At 34.9% G+C, this 22,965-nt stretch overlaps 2 protein-coding genes across 6 annotated transcripts; one reads left to right on the top strand and one right to left on the bottom strand.

Moving 5' to 3' along the window:
* The first annotated feature begins 714 nt into the window (after positions 1 to 714).
* Positions 715 to 5,370, top strand: LOC128676323 (uncharacterized). Of its 4 annotated transcripts, none has more exons than XM_053756377.1 (6): positions 715 to 924; positions 1,277 to 1,459; positions 1,896 to 2,022; positions 2,422 to 2,579; positions 3,250 to 3,354; positions 3,787 to 5,370. In XM_053756377.1, exons 1-6 carry the CDS (start codon positions 904 to 906, stop codon positions 3,910 to 3,912), a joined length of 720 nt encoding a protein of 239 aa, XP_053612352.1. In that variant the 5' UTR covers positions 715 to 903; the 3' UTR covers positions 3,913 to 5,370. The 4 variants fall into 4 exon arrangements, with proteins under 4 accessions (XP_053612352.1, XP_053612353.1, XP_053612355.1 ...); XM_053756378.1 differs by having other exon boundaries at positions 3,776 to 5,370; XM_053756380.2 differs by lacking the exon at positions 715 to 924 and adding an exon at positions 977 to 1,194.
* On the bottom strand, positions 5,356 to 22,965 carry LOC128676322 (phospholipase A1 VesT1.02-like). 2 transcript variants are annotated; one of them, XM_053756375.1, is made up of 9 exons: positions 22,749 to 22,965; positions 22,534 to 22,579; positions 14,131 to 14,240; positions 13,217 to 13,374; positions 12,378 to 12,526; positions 10,805 to 11,031; positions 9,286 to 9,369; positions 6,583 to 6,739; positions 5,356 to 5,859 (listed from the first exon to the last, which is right to left on the bottom strand). In XM_053756375.1, exons 1-9 carry the CDS (start codon positions 22,789 to 22,791, stop codon positions 5,721 to 5,723), a joined length of 1,113 nt encoding a protein of 370 aa, XP_053612350.1. In that variant the 5' UTR covers positions 22,792 to 22,965; the 3' UTR covers positions 5,356 to 5,720. The 2 variants fall into 2 exon arrangements, with proteins under 2 accessions (XP_053612350.1, XP_053612351.1); XM_053756376.2 differs by lacking the exon at positions 9,286 to 9,369 and having other exon boundaries at positions 22,749 to 22,964.

Here is a 22,965-nt window from a genome sequence, read left to right as displayed (position 1 = left end):
AGTTGACATTGACATTATCAGCCAGTGTTGCAATCATAGATAAAGAAATTATACTACTACTAGACCGCTGATAAGACTGAAAGGAGTACACTAATTCCATGGTGAAACCATAGAATTTACATAGTGCGCTCCTATCCAATTTATTGCATACCGATGTGAGCATTTTTTTTTACATAGATATCCCTTTTATTGTTTCGATATGTATTAATCAACAGACAGATATATTAGTGATGTTGCACGATTGATTTACGCACTAAAATAATATATATTTTTTTACAAAAAGTGGAGTACCTACTAATTCAAGGAGGAGTAATACCTAAATGATTTACTTCGATAAACAATCGATCGATTGAGAATAAGCAATGGCATCTATAGTAAATTTTGAAAGAACAATACTATCGATAGTATCCAACCACAATGAAAATCTAGATCTAATCGATAGTATTGCTCTGCAATATTCCTTGTCAGTGACAAAATCTATAGTGACATGTTGTCACTATAGATTGTGCAAAACTATCGATAGTCTAATCGTCATCTCGGTCCGATAGTATCGATAGATATAGTATTGAATTTTTGCGATTAAAACTAACGATAGTTCGGCAATGCTGAATATCACGACGACGACACGACATAGAGAATACGACACAATCGCAATGAATGAATGAATGAACTAACGAACGAATGACAAAGAAAGAGAGAGAAGAGAGGCCGGGTCGACCAATCCCCAACCAATGGTTGTCATATAATTTATCGACTTTTATTGGAAAGCCTTTGTCGAAAGTTGAAATTACCTACAAGCTTATACAAGTTCAAGATGAATTAAGTTTGCTTGATTTATTTCATTACATAAATAATTCTTATATTTTTAACAATATCAATCGTATTAATGCAATTTCGAGAAACATGACCGATAGATCTATAGCGGTAAGTAGTTCGAGAGGTCGTTATTATTTGTGAGAAAATCTCGATAGTAATTTAGTAATAACTGTGAAAACTCGTGTATTTGTCGGAATTGGAAGTCTCTCTCCTCGCTTCGCACTGTGTCACCTACTACGAAATTTGTTTTGTTTTGCTACCGGCAAAATGCATTGCACTTCTGGTGGCATATTGATAATTTTGTTTTTATTTCTACTCTGCTTAGTTTACTTTGTTTACGTGATAAGTGGTACACTGCGTAGCCGTAATGAAAATCATGTGGGTGTTAGTATTATTTATCAGATTTTAGCAAAATAATAGCTACTAGAGTTTTTAATAAAGGTTCATTTTCACATTCCAGTCTCGCCCAAGCTTGGAGCAGGTGGTAGCCATTGTAGACTTTATGGAAAAGCATCCAGCTCTCGCTCTTGGCCAGTTGAGGGGGCTTGAGGGGCGGGATGAAAGCAAGAAGCTGTGGTTTGAGCTGACCAGAATAGTCAATAATATTTCTGGACCAACAAGACCTATGAAGTCATGGATTAAAGTTAGTATTATTACTTTTTTAACACATCAAATAAGTAACCTAAGAACCTGTTTCACCACTCTGATAAACTGCTATAATGTAATCTGACAGATAAAATAACTTCTGGTCAAATCTGATCTTGTGAAACACAATTTTTGACATTACACACACTATAAATATAAATTTCGACGACCTCGGTGGCGAAGTGGTAAAGTGCTTGCCTCTGAACCGAGAGGTCCCGGGTTCGATCCCCGGTCGGGTCATGATGGAAAATGATCTTTTTCTGATTGGCCCGGGTCTTGGATGTTTATCTATATATGTATTTGTTATAAAATATAGTATCGTTGAGTTATCCCGTAACACAAGTCTCGAACTTACTTTGGGGCTAGCTCAATCGGTGTGATTTGTCCTAATATATTTATTTATTTAATGTCTAATTTTCTACTCCTATTTGCAGTACTGGGCAGATAAGAAGTCCAGTGTGAGAAGTAAGGTTCTAGCTATAGACGGGGATCCCAACGGCCTTTCTTCAAATGTTGAGAAGAAAATATGGGACCTGTTTCTGGCCAATGATTCTCCACCAAGTGCGTAATTATGTTTTTTCATATATTTATAATGTATGAAGTAAGTACATAATGTTAGTAAGAACTTGTCTCCATACTAGCTGGTGCCTGTGGCATAAAGTAGCATACTTATGTCATTATGCAGCTCTCCGACTATCTCCACACCATCACCTCAATCCATTGCTCTGTTTTGACATGGAAGAAGGACAAACAAACACACTTTCACGTTTATAATATTAGTATGGAATGTGAGAATAAATTATTTCTGGAGACCCTATATACCTACTTACTCATACAGTGTGATAAAGAAATTTCATTTTAGTCAAGATTAGTGCTTTCACACAAACAAAACTGCAGATTTTTTATGTATTAGTATAGTATATAACTTATTGCGAAGTAAAACTCGCATTATTTTTGTAGAATCCCGCAGAACATCAGTGAAGCAGGAATCTCATTATGCTGAGGAGACATTTTTTGGAGATGGAACAGAACAGAATCAAGACAAAGAACCTGTTTTGGGTTTTGAGGACTCTGCCATGGATACTGAAGACAGACAAATGGCCATAATGGAGAAATTGGTGTGCTGTTTAGTAATTTTAAAACTTATAAATATGTAGCAGAACAAACACAATGAGAATGTTGTCACTGCACCTTTAGTCAACAGTTTTAAGAACAGATTAGATAAAATCTCCAAACTTCAAAACAACATATCAGTTTCATTAGCTGTTAATAATGTGTTCTAAAAACAAAAGTTTCATATTTTTAGTTTACAAATACTAATGTCAAAATCATAGTTATCAGAATTTATAGTCAAAATCATAGTTTTTCATAAATACCTAAATTGGAATTTAACTAGAATAAAAAAGAATATCTTGTTGATGTAGAACACTCTTTAAACACAACAGGGGGCTTACTATGATCTCTTAACGCGATCCACTTGATGACCTAAGCTGAACTGCATCGCAAATTCGTACCATCGGCTTAATTTTTTTTATGAATGTGATTCATTTTAGGTACCTAAATTGAACTGAGTTGCATTGGAATCATTCTGTAAAAGTTGATGGTAGGCCTGCAGATACATACAGGACTGGCTGAAAAGACATTCCAAATTCAAAGTGAACTACATAACTAGTAATAAATTTTAAAAATAAGAAAGTGCATTACATAATTGAAGATTTATTTTTCAGCCAGTATTCATAAAGTATTGAATATTAGAACTAAAATAGAAACATATTTTGTCTGGATCAGGTAACAGTGATGAGCGCCCAGTCGTCGTCGCTGTCGCAGCTGGCGCACGCGGCGGCCGCCGGGTCGCAGGCCATGGACCGACTGGCTGAGGCCTCCATGATACAGGTACTTATGGCATTCTATAACTTTAGTCAATTAATAATTACTACACTATACTGCCGTGGAATAAATTACAGTTGCGTTTCAGTTTCAGAATTAACAATCCTCTTGTAATCTTTAAAGAAACGAAATATTTTGCTAAGCGCTTGACATCTTGTAAGCAGCATTTTTTAGCTAGAGTTTGATGTATAGAGAAAACATGGATATATTATGAACCATAACGGTAGATTATAAATGGAGATGGTAAATCAAAGCATTTTCAGCGAAGCGTTTATATTACAAGAGGTTTCCAATCTTGGTCAAACTTCATGACAAGTAAAAATAATTTGTGTATATAGCGAATTTCTGATAAGTTAACATACAAAATAAATCGAAGAACACAGATCTGAATCAGATCTTAGAAAAAAATGAAAGACAAGTAAAATAGAATATTTGTAGGCGCATGCCATAGAGCGCTTGGCGACGACACTAGAGAGCGCGGGCGCGGCGTCGCGTGACGCGCGCGCCGCGCTGCGCGACATCGACGCGACTGTGAAGCGCTTCTACACCGCCTCCCCCACCTAGCACAGGTATATGCCCAATGACCACAACGGCCATAGGTTTATAAACAGTTAGAGTGGACATCTATACTATTATTATAAAGATATAATCGTTTGAGAGTTTGTATGTTTGAGGCGGGTAATCTCCGAAACTACCGAACCGATTATACAAATTCTTTCACCAATAAAAAGGTACATTGTCCAAGATTGCTATAGACTATATTTTATCTCAAAATTCCCACGGGAGCGAGGCCCCGGGCAACATCTAGTTATTAACATTGTCTATGGAAATGTCGACAATAGTTTTGTAATAGTAGATCGTTTAGAAGATGAAATATATATTAATAATGTCTATTTCACACGATAGTTTTAATTGAATTTGACCTTATAAATAAATTAACAGAATGACAAGGCCTGCCGATCAAATTTGGAAACTTGTTTGGAAAATGTAGTTTATATCGAGTATTGTATAGAGAAGAAGTAAGAGATTTCCACAAGAGTACAAGTTTAACACGTCACTGTACAGCGTGTTTGTAAATCTACCCGTTTTATGCGGGGCATGTGTTTTATGAATGGTACAAAAACATTTGTTATAGTTGAATGGTAGAATAAAAATGTGATTGAATTAACAATCATTTCAAACATCAGTCATCGGACAGTTTAAACTAATTTTATATAACTTATGTATGTATTTTTATATTAATCTAAGTCAAGTATTACTTATAGCTTGATGTAAATAAAATATTTTGTAATAACTATTATGGTTATAACTACAGTCGGTAATATTGTGTAAATTGTGCTTTCTCGGCTAAACAGCTCGGTCGATTTTGATGAAATTTGAATATATTTCATAATGTTATTGACCTGAAGTCAAACATAGCTACCGCGGGCGGAATTGCGGGTAACAACTAGTGTGTGTGTGTATAGCCTTAGATATGTTTCAATAGTAGTCATTTTACACATTAGTAACAACATGCGTGTAAACACAACTAATTAATCAATATCAAGACAATTAGCGTTAGAAGAATCAACAATCTGTAAACCAAATAAACGTAGGTAGATGATTAATATTATAACAAATTATCTAAATTTGGTGGTTCAATATATTTCGCCTGAAATGGCCTGTCCATATTCAAAGTGCCCGGGCATTATTAATAATGTTATAATAAATCAATTACAAGCTTTTATTTGGTTTCACCGTATATATTCTGATATCTATGATTTCATCTGTCCCGTTGTCTGTCTATAATCAAACTTGCAAGAAGTTGGATTTCTCCTACTTCCAGTTGACCTACAGAGTTGAAATTTCCCACGTCGCTTCAGTTAATTTGAGTCTTAAACCAGATAAATGACATAAGAATCTCATAACGACAATATTGTGATGATGATCTTGTACATAGACTGTACTTAGTAAATATAAGACACAAGTTTATACAAAGTTTTGTGGAATATGAATGAAATAAATCAATTTGTTATTACTTAATTTCATTTATTTTATATCCTTTATTTGAACACCGTATACATCTCTTGGTATCCAAATTTAAGTGTTCAAATATCAGATTTTAATAAGTACAGTCGATCCCATGGCGTGCATGGATCTTTATGCCGCGATAATAGAGACGATTTCATAATATGTATTGTTTGTTCTTAGTATGTTCATTCACAATACACGTAGGTATCGATCTAAGTTAGTAGTATTTAATAGCTTAGTATGTATAGGTGTTTTATAACACCCTGTACAATATATTTGATTGTCAAGTCCTCAAACGAACGTCACTTACAAATCTAAAGTCCTAGTAAGAACACAGTGAATTGCACTGTTCGCGCCAAGTATCACCTAAGATACTTCAGCAATCGCGCCAGGGTGGAGTTCCGCCGCCGCCGAGCCTGATTGTTCTCCGGCACCAGCCCTTCGGGACCTCTACCGAATAGGGGCTTGGCGTTTGTGACCAAGTAGAAGTTGCCTCGAGCTCTGAAATCAATGCCAACTTCATCCAAACTAATATTATAAAGAGAAAATATTTGTATTTTTGTTTGTAATGAATAGATTCAAAAACTACTGGGTTGACTTTGATAAAATTTGGCACAAAGATAGATGAAACCTTCTGGTGTACATTTTTATTCTGGTTTTACCCGAGCGAAGCCGGAGTGGGCCGCTAGTTATATAGTATAAACAAATTCGCTTTCCGTTGTCTATCCTCATGTAAGTACGATTACAACTTTAAAACTACGCAACGGATTTTGATGGGAGTTTTTTTATATAATAGAGTGATTCAAGAGGAACGTTTATAGCTATATAATATGCATAATTTGCACCCGTGCGAAGCCGGGGTGGGTCGCTAATATTATATTAGCGACCCATCCCGTCATCCAATCATAAAGGTAAAAGTAAGTTTGTTACCTCTTCATGAATTATCTATTCTACCCACTCAACCAATCCTAAAATATCTTACACGTGTAGATAAGGACACGGTGAAGGACATAGGCTTATTTTTCACTAGCTATTGCCCGCAGCTTCGTCCGCGTGAATTTCAGCAACTATAAAACGTGAAGAGGTAACAAACTTACTTTCGCATACTTTTTGCCGGAATTCTAATATTAAAAAGTATAAAGCTTGCGAAGTCCGCCCTTTACATGTAATAAAGTTAAATAAACAAAACAGCAAGCGGTGGTACAGGCTCTAAGAACTACTGACCGTTGATTGGTCAAGTCTCCCATGAATATAGTCTCCGTGGACTTCCCGCCCGAGCTGGTCCAGGTGTCGTAGTCTGAAGCCGCCGCCGCAGGGAAGGCTGTGGGGTTTGCAATGGCTTCTACGAAATACTGCCAAGAACGATCGTGGTTGCACAAATCTGTAACACAAGTCTGTTTATGATTCTGTATTTTGTGTACGGTCGGGATAAAAAGTGCTGTGTTAATCTGCCTTAATACAATACCAAATTACATAAAATTTACTCAGCGTAACAAACATATTTTCTAAGTGAGAAGTACGGTCGGCTGCAGAAGTCCAGGCACGCTGTTGAACCTTCTTCCTAGGGAAAAGTGTCAGCCAGAAAATGACATAATGAGATACCAGCATCTTTAGAAACAGACTTATTCTATTCATAAAAAAATAAAGCACACTAAGCTAAAGTATCTTTTGTCTCGTTCCGCCAATGTCATATTGAAAAGTGAAAATTGAAAAGTCACAGAATTTAGAATACTCCTTAAAGTAAGTGCTTGTGCGTTATCTTTTTAATGAAAGTATACGTACCTTAATGCCAGCGCAACTTAACTTATTTTATGTCCTAAACTATTGCTTAATTAGTAAGTAAGTTAACGATTAGAATAGCAATGCCACTTACCTGATCTGTTTTATGCTCTACATGTCTTGTTGTTGCTACTTATATAATTGGTAATTGTATGAATTGCATGGAGTGTGATTAGTTAAGTTAATGGCCATGAAATGTGTTAATTATAATGTTAAATTGTCTGAAATAGATGTGTGGTCCAGTTGGAAGTTGGAAAAATACACTACATATATTATTTACCTACCTATAAAATCTGATCTTTTATGAATTAAGTACACAAGTCAAAATAAAATATACCGACTAATAAAATTGACGTTAAAAAAATACTTAAAAAAATAATAAACATTTATAAAATTAACATTGTACCAGCACTTTACTTATTTATAAAATAGTATAATTAAATTTATTACTGTGTATGGTACAATTTAATCAACACTAATGATAGCCCACGGCGGCGTTCAGAACGCTCGTGAAATTCACCCCAGATAGTCATTGTAAAACTGGCACACGGTAAGTAACAAAAGATATAGTAACCTGTGTTTCATCTCGTGTAATTCCAGTAAGCATTTCTCTTTTTTGGATGAGTGAAACGTAAGATATGAAGTCTTTAGTTTTCTTTCTCTGTGTACGGTAATCTATTGCAGACTTGTCATTTTTGTGTTGTTATTTACTAATGAAAGTACCTTACCTACTGTGTATAGGTAAACATTTTAATGACTACTTTGTTTAATATGTGAAGTATTTTATCTGCAATTCTGACCTGCACAGCAAATCATTACAATTATCTTCATAACTAGCACTCATTTAAGAGGGTTTAAAATGGATATGATGTTTGTTATCTTATCATCGAGAGTCACCGATTATGCTCTAGTTAAAGTATCTTTAGGGTTCTGTGTCTCAAAAAGTAGAAATTGAACCCTTCTTAGATTACTTTGTGGACGGTTTGTTTGTACTATTGCTATGTAAGTATTGTAAATTAAAATTTCTAATAAGATTTCAGAGATACACTTTCGACTTTAAACACAAAATTAAGTACCTAATGTTGCTGTCCGATATACACATAAGGAAAGCGATCAGCGATTTTTCAGACAATATTAAATCCTAATAGATAACTAACTCTTTGTTCATTCTACCACTTCCGTAGATTTGTAGTAAAGCAATACTTTTACCCGCCAAAAATCGACCACCATTAAAACTCATATAATTACGTTTTTATAGAAAAGAGAAGATCTGAATAAAGGAATAACGGAAAGGTGGAAAATTTTACTTTCAGAGGCCAAAATTGAAGAATAGATATATAATTTTTATATTGCTTATGAACAGTCACAGTCAACTTATGAAGTCAAGAGTCGCTCGAAGGCTTGCTTAACTGGATAGAATCTCTGATGGAATTACGATACAGGTTGCTAAGTTTTCTTGATGTTGCTAGCTTAGAAAATCTTAGTATACCATTGATTGTTTTTTACGATTTGCATGAGATGAGAAGCTTGCATCTTCAGCGAAAGTTTTCTTGACCCTCATAAAATGTATAGTTTACCTTATGGTAAGTTTGAAGAAACTAGTTTTAATGGTGGTCGATTGGAATATGTTTTTAAATAATGGCGCGTGTTGTATCTAGGTAGCAGCTGCCGTGAAAGCTAGGTACCTTGCGCACTAGCCGACCACAATATAATGTAAAATTTCTTAATTTGCCTATACATATAGCGGAGTAATAGCGTGTTTATTGCTAAACAATCTCTTCCAGCCAATAACCTCTGGATTTTATTCCACCACTGTTTGGAGCGAGTGTCGAGTCTAATAAAGTAACTGACCTTTCAATAGTAATATCTTTTACAGTTATTTTGCAATTTAGTTCCTCATACTGACAAAACGTAACAATAAACTATTTCCCCAATTCTCACCATCTCATCTCACGGGAAACCGGTTAGAAAACTATTTGTCTCATATGGTAATGTGAAATGAAAAGTACTAAAAAGTAACAATAGAACCATTAAAAGATTAATTATCATTTGCTTTATAGGCTTCAAAAAGGGATCCATTGGTCCACAGATACGTGGTCGTCTAGTGTTCGAGGTGCCATAAAGCCATCCCAATAGATAACGACTCACTGGGCTTCATTGTCTGAATGATTTTTTGCAATTTTGTCATGTTTTGGATATGTCCGACGTCGTCACCTTCGGCAATATATTCGTCTGAAAATATTGAATGTCTTACATTAAAATGTAGGTCGTATGTGCATTTACTTTTATTATGTTTCTGTGCTGTGTCTCTATTGTCTTATTATCGTTATATGTGCATGTAAGCTTTTGCCCGCGGTGTTTCCTGTGAGTATCTTGTTTATGAATTATTCCGTCGATTTTTGAAAACGGCATTGGAGCTCTTTGTTTTTGAGTTTCTAGCAAACAGAGATGAGAAATTTTGGTTTTATTATTATGTTGTAATCATTGGTTGTAATGGTAATATGCCTGCTTGCTTACCATATTCAAAATTATTGCACAAAAGTGCCTATTAATAAATCACTTATGTAACAATACACTGCCTACTTGTGTTTCTCAAAGCGATTAAACTTGATAATCAACACTCGTCCGAGATACATAAAATGTAATGAGTGCCGATGTGAAATATATTTTATTTGGATTATTTAAAGTGAAAGAAAACAATTAATAAGTACGATTGTGAAAAAAAGGTTTTTTTTTGTAGTAAAAAGATAAAAATTCTTACTCAATACCCTTGCTTAGTATTGCTATTGCGATCAACTAGTTCTTATTCATATTCATATACTATACCTAGTAAATATGCATGTTAAAAGTAAGTTTATATACAAAATGTAATGAAAGTTAAACAGTGTAGTTATAATGACAGGACAGTATAAGACGTTAACAATCATACAGGAAGACCAGAAGATGAATGAATTATTATTTTTTCAGGTGGTGGGGAAATGTTATATATTATGTCATTGCATGGAGTTAACATAGTGTTCATAACTAGGACGCTTAATATCGCCTCAGAAATATATGGATTCCTCGCTGACCAGCAACTGAACACGTCCCTAAATATTCTCAAAGTGGTCGCTCATATATGTATAATTATCAACGAATATAGACTACGAAAGGTCCGTCTTGGCTTCGCTTAAATCCTATAATTATAAGTACACCTAAATCTTCCCCAACTGATCATATTCATCTAATAGCGAAAACCGGTAGTTTTTGAGTTTATTGCGTACATACAGACGGACAGACGTAACAGATTCTTTTTTATAATATGTATATAATAAGGATAGTTCCAATGTCTTATTATTTTCAAGACAAGTGGGACTTGGTTCGCATCGTGACCAAATCTTTGATATCGCCGTCCATAATTTACACTGTGGGTAACCAGTATTAAAAAAAATAATTTTGTCTATTTCTAATTTTATAATCAAACAAGCTTTTTGCCCGCGGCTTCGCCTGCGTAAATTTTCCACGGAAACAGTCATTTTTCCGCGATGTAAGGCACCCTATGCCCTTCACACTTATGAAAAATTTCAAGAAGATTGGTTGAGTAGATAGAGCGTGAAGAGGTAACAAACAAACAAACTATACTTTCGGATTTATTACTTAGGATTAGGACGGAACTAATTCGGTTTACCTTCAGCAGAAAACATGTCAAAATCCCCATTCGGGCAGCCCGGTTGCGAGCCTCCGTTGCCGGCATAGTTGGGCCAAATGTCCACTGTACCAGTGGGCTTACTGGTCCCATAACCTCCAGGGTCACTGTGGATGATGTCCACGAAGCGGGCGCAGATGCGGTCCAGACCTGGCTGGACGGTAAAGGAACCCTCGAACAAAGCTCGCGCTGGGTCCAATCCTGTTATTCTGGTCAATAAAGACGCAATTAAAAAAAGTTCGTGACAAAAATAATGTTTACACAAGCTGCTATTGTCGTCAACGCATTGCCTGTTCATCTGCCTAATAATAGTAAGTATGTTCTTTGGCTCATAGCATGTCATGGGCATGGGTAACTATTAGTGCTGTGTTTAGCATATTTATAATAAACTAGATCTTGCCCGGGGCTTCGCTCCCGTGGAAATTTTGAGATAAAATATAGCTTATAACAATCTTGGACAATGTACCTTTCTAATGGTGAAAGAATGTTTGAGATCGGATTGGTAGTTTCGGAGATTACGCGCCTCAAACATATAAACTCACAAAATCACAAGTTCACAAACGCTTACCTCTTTATAATAATAATATAGATAAATAAATAGTGTTTACTACTAACTTACTTCATTAGATTGTCATTGATTTTGTTGCATTCGACGCTTTAAAAAACCTGTTTGTGCAGTAAACCATTGAGGAGTTCTCCATTCGGGATCCGATCCTAGGTTGTAAAATTGGACACCAGGTTTAGTAATTAACGAAGAAAAGAAAGATTGCAAACATACTTAAATAGTATAGGTAATAAAGTTATTACAAAAATTTCCATTTGTAAGACCCAAGGCTCGCGTATGGACCCGAATGAGTGTAAAAGTTACAGAGAGTGAGTGTAGTAAGACGAGTATATTTTTAGCCCGAACACTGACATTCTCGTGCTTGTAACAGTCCCAAAAACAACACCAGACTATATTTAGCACACGGAAACGCATTTCTGATATAATGCAACTATACGTCATTGTAAGTGAGCTATGTCTGTACTGTAAGCTGTAAGCCAAAAATATTTTTTTATCTTTCTCTCTGTCTGTATGTTGTTCACGCAAAAACTATTGGATAGAATTTGATGAGGTTTTCTTAGTTGTATAGCGGATGGTCTAACTTAAAATCTGGTATAAGATAGGTTTCATCGCGTTACGTGGCTTAGAACCCGAGATATTCACGATAATAAGATATAAGCGGACAAACCCGTGGGCAAAAGCTAGTATGCAATAATTATCTATACTATTATTATAAAGAGGTGAGCGTTTGTGAGTTAGTATGTTTGAGGCGGGTATACTCCGAAACTAGCGAACCGATTGAAAAAATTATTTCACCATTAGAAAGGTTCATTATCAATGAATGCTATAGACTATATATTATCTCAAAATTCCCACGGGAGCGAAGCCCCGGGCAACATCTAGTCTGTTTGTAAATAAACAATATGAGGTAAGTACAAAGGTTAAGTTTTAAGTGTCGATGTTTTTGTGGTCGATGAAAATATTTGTTTTATTATTTGTATGGTGGCTTACCGAGACACGACGTGTCCCTTCTCCCGTGCCCATTTCCCTGCGAAAGCCATGATATGCGCGCCCAGGGAGTGCCCGATCAGGTGCACTTGCGTCATGTTGAGGCCCGCTTGAGCGAGCGTCACTAGGGCTTCGCCTAAATTGTCTCCGATCTGAGGATAGGTATTTAAACTTATATTAGATTCTAATCAATAATTCAGGGATAAATTGTTACTAGACGGTAATAAAAAAAAAAAACAAAAAATTGCGAGTAGAAGAAATGAAAATAGTCAAATCGTGTATTTTTACAAAAAAAAATATTTCTAATATTAATAGAATAATTTATACATCTTATGCAATATGTAAGAAAATATAAATATGTATCCGAAGTACCTATTCAATGCTGAATGAATTAATGGACACTTTATTGTGCTGAATACTTAAATAATTAATTTGGTGCTGTTTCTAGTGTAGTACTAAATAGAAGCACTATTGGCATATACCAGAGTACTATTTCTAAAAGCCAGTGGCCCAGAGGTATGTAAACATACAATGTACTATCGTTGCGTTTCTTTTTAACCAGGTACAGGATACCCATGAGTTGTAAAATGTAGAAGAAATTTTAAAAAATTAGAAGTACTAAGCATGATTGTGGGTCCGATGGACGTAAATACAGAAGCTGGCACACCTCACCCAGAGCCGTAATGACAAGTTCAATCCGTAAAGATAATTCTCTAAATACAAGTTCAAATATTTGGCCGCTTTGGGAATCGAAGCCAATACTTTAGATAACAGATAGACCTTGTGACCATATTATGCCACGGACGTTACCAAAAAAATGGCGGGGTCCTGGTCCAACTTACCTTCTTGGACTTCGGAGCGGCCGACAGTATATAACCCAGTGGTATTCCAAACACGCCACTTTTAGCCTCGTCTTCCCAGTCTAGAAGCACCACGTTGCGTTTTCTCTTAGCCAGATATGCGCCCATGATCGCCCTGGTGGCTGGCCCAAGCACGCGGCCTTGAAAGTATTATAATTATGACTGTTACCACGAAACCTTGTATCGTATACGAAGGTGATTTACCTTTTGCAGAATTCTAGGGTCCGTTCCTTTGTTTTCATGAACACGATAGCTGTTTGTGTTTGAACGAATATTTATTTCATAAAATGTGAACGCCCGAGGAACTACTAATCCTCTGGACAAGTAACGGTCACGAGTAGTCTAGTCTCCACGAGTTGACAAGAGGCGAATAAGGGATTAGATATTTTGACAATTGATAGGCAGCAACGGCGTTACCAAAGAGGGATGACGTCACGCAGGCGGTCGTAAAAGCACTGCCGAACCTTCAAAATTTCATGGTAAATGTTTACTCGGACGTTGAGCTATGGGGCGTCAAAGCCGAGAATGAAACAGCAAGATGAAATAGAGAGAGTTCACAAGTTGTCTCATTAATCAGTCATTGTAAAACTAGACCATCACTGATTTAAACAATGGGAACATGACATTCCCATGGGTGCATTATACATGGTGGTTTCTTATACATTGGCATTATTTTATCTACCAACTATCTATCTTACTGAACAAATTTTCCTAAAAAATCTTGCTGATCCATACATTTTCCATACAGGTTTAATTTTGTATTGAACAGCTCATATTTTTTTCGCGATTTCGGTGTTACCCGCATACTAAAAGTTGTTCAGAATCATGGACTGAGCATGTAGACAAAATATTGCCAATGTGTTGTATAATGTTACGCTTTAACTACTAGGACATACCTCTGTAGCCGAAGGTGTAAATGACAGTGGGCAAAGATTTGTCTATGCATGTGGAGTTTGCCAGGAGTAACGGCTGGTCTAGAGGCGTTGACACGTAGTTGACGAGGGAACTGAAATGACAATACCTAAGCTAAGGACTTAAGTCAGCCTGTAGCAGTCCAGCAGTGGACTTCTACAGGCTGATGATTATGATGAAGCTAAGAAAAAAAAGTTATTTGCCAAAAACCGTAAGTACATACATTAACATAAATTAGTGTTAAATTTAATTAAACCTATATGTTTTACCGAATATGGGTATGCAATGCAAATTTTAAAATGCACGTTATCCACAACAAATATAAAAAAAGTAATAATTTATACTAGCTCAAGAACTTTCTTATCTATCACATAAATAGATAGACATAATAGATATTTAGTAGTGAGGACGAGTTTCAACATTAATTAATTTAATTTAGATTCTTGACTTCGAGGATAAGTATAGCTCGTTAAGGTCAATGAATAAGAATAAAGCATATATAACTAAGTAAAGTATGTCAAAATAATGTTAATATAATGTTATAAATTCAACATCTTAAAAATAGATACTAAGTTTTATTAATTAGTTACCTAACAAGTAGTTTTGTTCCCTAGTTTGTAAGTACCGGTATACATTTGAATACTGATATTTACAAGTCTGATAGACGATCAGTAAGTTATATATAGTACAATTTAGTACTAGGGTAATAATTTTTTTCGGGATCAAAAGGAACTATCCATGCTTCCATGCATGGACGTGGTGCATATGTAACATGGCCTTTGGGTTTCTGGACTTGAGGCTCTATCTACCCCGTGAGGTATGAAGTCGTAATATTCTATCTCATAACTCTAATCACTATCACTTCTACATAAGTATGTTTATATCTTTAAAACTTGGCAATGGATTTTGTAGCGGGGTTTTTCAATGTATAGTGTGATTACTGAGCATGCTTTAGGTGTACATTTATCCGAGCGAAGCCGGGGCGGACGGCTTGTATCTGTATAAAAATAACGCCAATACTACCATAGCATAGGTATCTGGTTACGAAAAATTGTTTCACGACGGCTGAAGGGATCCTACTTACACAAATTGAAATGCAAAATTCTTTTTTCAACGTAGGACGACATACATCTCTTAGTAACGTCAAAAAATAACTTAAAATGGATGGATTTAGTAAGTACCTACTTCGTTGTACGTAGTACCCACTAATTCCATGCTTAAAGCTAAATCAATATCTTCAAACCATTATAGTGTAGTGTTCGATTCAAAAGAACCGTCACACATATCCCATAGCATAACCGACAAGGTCCGTAGATTAGATTGTCATTGAGCCACTTTCTATTAATTACTGCCCGATGGACTGATTAGCACGCACTTCGCCATGAGACCGTTTCACTATTGACCAAGCAATGGTAAATGACAAAGTCTAGTTTGTCTGACTAGTTTCTCAAAAACTGTGATTCTTCCTTAGGATACTTCTTTCCCTCTTTTCAAGACCTAAAGTAACCCCATATAACTTAAGTTGTGTCAATTTGTTGCATCGTAGCTTCCAAACGGATGAACCGATTTTGATCTAGTTTATAAACAAGTTAAAAAACAAGAACCTAAGCCTGCCTAAGAACAATTCTTGTTTCTATCTAGAAACGAGAACTAAATACAATATCCAATATTTAATCATGCCTAGACTAAATATTGGATATTGTATTTTTTTGTTTATGGAAGAATAAGTGGAACAGTAAACCATAATGATGATTGGCATGATTAATTATTAGCAACAAATCTATGAATAAATCAGAAATGTATTTATAATTCATTACATAACTCATCGTGTTTTGTTACACTGATGTTTTTGCAAAGTTCATGGTTGTATGGGTTACATTTAGTTAAATCTAACGATAACCATGAACTTCTTGGCAAAATTATTTTATTATGTTGAAATGATTTACGTGTATTTATTTAAATTATAAAAACATATTTATCAATTATGTTAAAATACTTCTTCCAACCAACTTTAAAATACCTACTTTTGTTATATATCAGCATAATATTTTATTTCTTTATCTCTATATAAGTTGGTATAAATAACTATTTATTTCTGTGCTTATACAAATACAAGTAATAGTAAATGCGAAAGTCTATCTGTTTGTTCGGTTTCACGGCTAAACCGCAGAATATACAGTTATAGCTAAAAAACGAAAATATAAAACTTACATAGGCCGTAGGCTATATTTTCAAAAAAATCAACCATCTTTGTAAAATATAACTTGAATCCTGTGACAGATGTCAAATTGTATTAAAATAATTCATCTGTCTCTGTCGCTTTAATTTCGAATGTATTGGTTCCATGGATTTAATATAAATAAGTCCTACTAATTCCATGATTGGTTCATCCTGCTGTCATGACTCAATTTATATTTTACAGGGACATATAGAGCTGCAATGAAAAGTGAAAGTTTGTATGAAAAATACAAGATAGGTAGGTACTTATTATACTTTTTGTATTTATGTATCTACTGCGATAGATAGTTCCTTCTAGAAAGTTTTACTTAGGTGTCTAGGTCATAAATACTTGTCGGTTCGTAACTGATCCAGACTCAGTATTGGTTCTAATTAAAGATTCACCTTTGCGTAACTCGCATCTTTTGTGAAAACAATTTCTATGATAAATGATGAGCCAATTATGGTTCTGGACAATGAATGTACTGAGAATGAAGGGAGTTACGTGGTGGTAAGTAGTGTAAAGCGAGAGAAGCGAGACAAGAATATTTATCTTTGTATTGTGAAGTTACTTTATAAGGATAGCTCTACTTTTAAGCCTATTTAACCTTTCAAGCTCGAGTGTCTATTTCAAGAACCATGTCACGGATAAATTAAGGAAAAAATAGTATAATGAATATACTTAATTTTCTTAAGTATCTATCTTGTTTTTGTTTATGGATTTGTCAGTCAATAACAATGTGTCTCTACTATCTAACGGGTAACCCGGATGGTAATTTTATGCTCTATCTACTCAACCAGTCTTCTTGAAATTTTACATTTATGTAGTTTGAAATATGGAGAGGACGTAGGATATCTATAATCCTGGAAAAATAATTGCTGATGAAACCCAGGAAGGTACCCGACGAGGGAAGTTTTCTAAGGTTTACTGCATGGACATGCGTTTTTGTCACGCATTGAATGCATTAATATCTCTCTGACAACAATAAAAGCTTGTGTCAAAAATGTAATTTTTGTGAAAAACTTATATTAATTAGGATACATATCTACTCATAACCGCCGCATAGAGATACGCGTAGGTACACACACCTATACAGCACATCAACCTACCCAATTATTTGCAAACTCACTATTACCGCGCTATAGAGGTTCATGCAGAGTAACTTGACGTGCTGTTGATTGTAGTGTATAAGTAAGTAATTATTATTTCTAAAATTTCAATGACACACGGAAATATATCATATAAGTATTGTGCGTTCGTGTTCGACAACACTTACGTATTCTATTGTTATAAAAATTGCTACTACCGTACCTAATTCACTTAGATTCAAAAATACGTTAACTATGATTGCCTGCTCGACAACAATTAAATGAAATTTCAAAATATTAACGTTTTAAATCTATGATATTTTGTGTGATTTAACAGTCAGCATTCCTTTATGGACCTCCGTCTCTGTCGTATAAATTGTCCAAACAGGGACCAACACACCGTTTAAATTAATTTCTTTCAGCATTTTTTCTCAGCAGTGGTCGTTTCGAAATGCTTTGGTAAATATTATTTAGTTCAGAATATGACGTTAAAAATTGCCTGTGAAGGCCTTGTTTCTGAATAAATGATTTGATTTTGATTTGTCATATAAATTCCTCACTTTCTACAGTGCAGTTTTATTCTCTCTTTTCTCTCGAATGAAATGAATATAAATCATTCAATGAATGTATATTTAAAACCAGAAGCCAATAATCTGACAACTAGGAATGCTGACAACCGTGCGAAGTGGAGACGGAAAGAAAAGTAGCAAGCGGACCCTGGACTCCGATGCTCAACAGCTGCGAAGAAACCGGGAAAACGCTCAGAGAGAGAGAGAGAGAATGTATATTGAAAATCACACAATTATATTGTTAAAAACAAAGCGATTATTTGCCCTCTTTAAAAAAGATGCCATTTGTCGAGATAACGCGGTATGCGAATGGACGTTGTTCCATTTATCGATGACTAGCGACATGCTTCTGCTTCGCACGGACTCATTCAATTCATGTTTAAACCTTTTGAAATAATGTTTGTACCTATAAAACTTGTGGAGTGTGGTCCCGCCCTAAAATAGGATCATCCCAAATCCTCCCGTGGATGTCGAACGCTACTAAGGGACACATGTTGCTGATTGGTAACAATAGCATCCCCAAAGAGGGTAGACATCAGGCAGACAGCCGGTTGTAAAAGCATAGCCAAAGCTTCAAAATTTAATGATAGGTTTTATCTTAGGTTTCGGGGCGTCACAGCTCCGCGAGGATGAGTGGAGAGAGAAACCTTCTGGAATAAATTACCTAAATAACAGTGAGAACTGCATAAAAATCCGTTGCGTGGTTTAAACAGAGACACAGACACTTAGTGCGTTTTTGTTTTATACTATGTAGTGTAATGATGAAGTGACTACTAGTGTTGTGACTCAATCGAGAACCGGTCGGATGCCACAGAATATATACCAGAAAGTGGCCGAGTTCGATTACAACCGATTATCGTTATATAACACTGGCCTAATACTCCACTTCGATGACCTTCAGCCGCCGATGTTTTCACAAAAACAAATATACGTGTTATAAATTAATTTTCTTCGAAAAAAAAAGAAAAAGTTCTAGTGTTGGAACAAAATGCCATAATGAATTGTTATTTAACTGCAGATTGTGTGGTTCTCAGAGCGTTTCAGAGCGCTGTCATTACCATCTGTCAATTTTCTTAAGGAAATAATCATTTCCAATAATCATTCATTCATATTACCACAGTGCAGATTAATTATTTTAAAGTCTTATAGTAAAACTAATCCTTGTCTTTGTTAATATTTGAAAAATTGTAATGACAGCGCGGCAGCATCGGCCGAAACACAATTCAAACCAAATATTGTAATCTATACTAATTACTCTTTCACATATAAACCGTTAGTTCGATTTTGATGAAATTTGAAATCGAAGCCAATTATAGGCAACAGGAGACGGAGCAGTAGCCAACAGCTGGTAAAGAATATGTCCATCAATATTCACGACAACAAATTGGTACGTAAGTTTAGTGACGATGTAAACAGCATACTGATTTTTTGTCGCATGTATAAATAAGCAGGTAAATAACAAATGCACATCTGATGCATCATTTACTTATTCATTGGGCATTGTTATGTGTTGTTATTAACAATCCGTCTGGCAGGTACTATGCTTTGTAAATAAAGTAAATAAAGGAATACATATATTATGTACAAAGTAGATCACAGTGTGTTTATAAGCAGTAATGGTAATCCAGGTTTCCAAGTTACATGGTTTCTTTAGTTTGTGAGCCATTGTTATGTAACATTAACCAATGTTATGTGATATTTTGTATTTTTTTTGCCCCAAAGTATGTTCGGGACTTGTGTTACGGGATATTAACTAAACGATACTAGGGATATTTTGTAATAAAAAAAATTTTTGTGCACATAAATGTTTGTGCTCAACTAAAATAAATGCGAAAGTAATTTTGTTTGTTATCACTTCACGCTTTATGTCTCTACTCAATCAATCTACTTGAAATTTTTCATACTGTAGTTTGAAGTACGAAGAAGAACCTTTCATCCCGGAATAATAACTAGTCCCGTGGGAAACAGCCGGGCGGAGCCGCGGGCGAAAGCTAGTATTATATTTGCATAATACATGTGCAGCTTTAGCTGCAGTTGCTCAAGTATTAATAACATAAAGCGAAACAATAATAACAATAAAAATGAACCGTACGTATGTAACCAAAAAGGTTTCAACTTTGTTTACGAGCCAAAGTCTTGCCAAAGTAGATTTCGGTATTATTAGATTTCAGAATATAATTATAGGTATTAATAAAAATAAATATCTAAGTATGTACAAAAACGAAACGAAAGTAACTACAAAAGTACATGACGCAAATAAGTGTAACCTTCATATTATGAAGGTTACTCTTATTTGCGTCAGGCGGACTTCGCTTCTTTTCCGGAATTTTTCGAAATTCCGCAATGCATTTCGGAAAATTCCGAAGGAAGCGATTTGCGCCTTTTGCCGCCGTATAAACATTCATACTGGGTAACGTGACATGTGGCCGAGTGTACCTATGAAATGCCATTTTCTGGCAGCATATATCTGCAATAATCTGCATACATTTGGCAATTTCTTAAATATTTAAATTTGTTCATCAAAAACAAGATAGACGTCATTTAGGCATATACTTAAATCTGTTGACTAATTAAAGGAGCAGTTTGCAATTGTCTTCTCCATTTTACACCTAGTTGTTGCCCCAAGGTTTTGGCATGAAAATATTTGTTTACACTTTTTTAATGCGGAAGATTAGTAATATTCACCTTGCTTCACAATAGAGAGAATTATAATTAAATAATTAAAAAAGCGGTCAAGTGCGCACCGTGCAATCATTGTTCCATTCTGTGATTACGATCAAATCCACCGGGCTTAGATGAATCTTTCCTTAATACTTTTCACCTCCAATTGAAGGTCTTCACATACCAGATGAACCTACCAACTTTAGATGAACCATTGATTAATACCTTAACCTTTATTTGAAGGTCTAGTTATATAAGACGGTGGTTGGTAAATGATAACATTGTTTTTTTGGAGTACTTATTTCAATGTCGGTTCGTCTTTTTATTGTTAACGCTGTAACTAATCGGAATTTATTAATGCATTAATGCACTTCGTGTCTTAACTTTGCCGAAAACAAGGTTAACTATCACTTTAAGATATAAAAATATTTTTTTCAAGTTATATGATACACTAGGTGCGCTGAAATCTCGTGTCAATTTATAGATAAAAAATTTACAAGCTTCCGTATATTTATTTATTTTGGAAATTTCGGGATAACAAGTACCCTATATGCTATTCTAGGTATATATGTATATCTGTATGAAAATTCGATTTCTATTGTCATCGACATTGAAAATTAAATTAATTTTAGATCGTGTTCAGGTTTGTCATTGTACATCGGTTATTATTTCAAAGTTTAAATTTTAAATGGGGAAATAACAACCGATGTTTAATTTAATTAATGATTTAAACTGGGGAATCCCGCCATTACCGATGTAGGATGTTGCCAAGAAAGATTGCTTTATTTTTATCATTTCATGTTTATGTTTATAGGTACTACTTTTATTTATTCGAATTTGTTTCGTGGGATGATAGCATGCTCTCCGTTTAAATTTGCATACCCGTGGACGGTGAAACATGTAGGATTAAGTTTTTCTTTTAACACTACATTGTAAAAAAAAATAAACACATGTTTTTGCAAATAAATAATCTTTATCTTTGGTATATTTTCCGTTAATTTTACTAATTTTTGGTTACAAACGTCGGGGACCTGTAGCCCGGCACGACCCTTATTCTATCAGTGCACCAAATATCATCGAAATTGGTTCGGTAGATTTAACGTGATTGAGTAACAAACATCCGCATCTATCGCATCTAAGTATAATTTAGTGCGATTGGTTATTATTATGAGTTAAGAACAGGAAATGGTGTAAGTAATTCAGGTCGTATCTTACTTGGATTAAAAATATTACAATAATCGCAGGTCGAACCGACAGAGATTGAGCAAGATACATCGATACTTTCATATGTATCACTGATATTAGTAACAAAAAGTTGTCAAGTTGTCTAATTAATCGTGTCGTCAATTCAATTCGTCTAATTTGGATTTTTAACCGACTTTATATATATAATAAATAAGGTAAAAAGCGGCCGCTAAGTTTGGCCGTTTAATATTACTTTGTCTATATCTCGAGAGTAAACACGTAATTAGGTAAATTAGTACGACTTTAGAAAATTCAGTAATATATTATAAACTACTGCGTTTTCTACTATATTCTTATGATTTAAAATAATATAGAAAACCAATTAAAACTAAACTAAAATCTATATTCAAACAATAACAGACGCATTCTGAATCAGTGATATTATAATTTTAATAGTATGTGGTTTTAGTGTGATGGTTGAAATAGAGCATCTATTTATCAGGTATTCGTGCGACATATTTATCGATATCGGTCTAGTAAGTAAATTTCGAAACAACGTCCTGACGTCATCTTCACGACAAAGTTTCTTCAAAATTAACGGCACTGTAAGTTTTACTAAGTTAATTTAAGTTATTAAAATATTTAAGTTGTACATAAATAACTTACCCTTTGTAACATCTTAAGTAAGCAGACTGTGAAATCTGTATTGCACCTGTGACAGGAATATTTAAGATACAAAAAAGTATTGCACAAATATATCACTTCTACACAGTGACATTTGAATGAAATATGGAAAAATAAAAAGGATGTTAAAATTAAACTATATTTTTACGATTTATTTAATTAAAAAGAAACATTAACAATGTAAACAGAACACTAACTGATAAAGACCGCAAACGTCCGTAACAACTGGCTGGCACACATTTTATTCTATTTTTAAATAGGTATGGCACAATAAAAAATAAATTAAAAACGAAATTTTACACGGACGTAGGTACGAGGCGATGGGCGCAACTGCTTTTTGGCAATCTATGACAAAACAAAACGCGGGTCTGCGCTGCGCGTGCGACGGCTTCTGATTACTTAGCGACGGAGTGG

This window comes from Plodia interpunctella, chromosome 16 (assembly GCF_027563975.2).
Source record: "Plodia interpunctella isolate USDA-ARS_2022_Savannah chromosome 16, ilPloInte3.2, whole genome shotgun sequence".
Classification (NCBI taxonomy): domain Eukaryota; kingdom Metazoa; phylum Arthropoda; class Insecta; order Lepidoptera; family Pyralidae; genus Plodia; species Plodia interpunctella.
The sequence above is the reverse complement of the archived record's forward strand: the minus strand, read 5'-3'. Positions and strand labels throughout refer to the sequence as shown.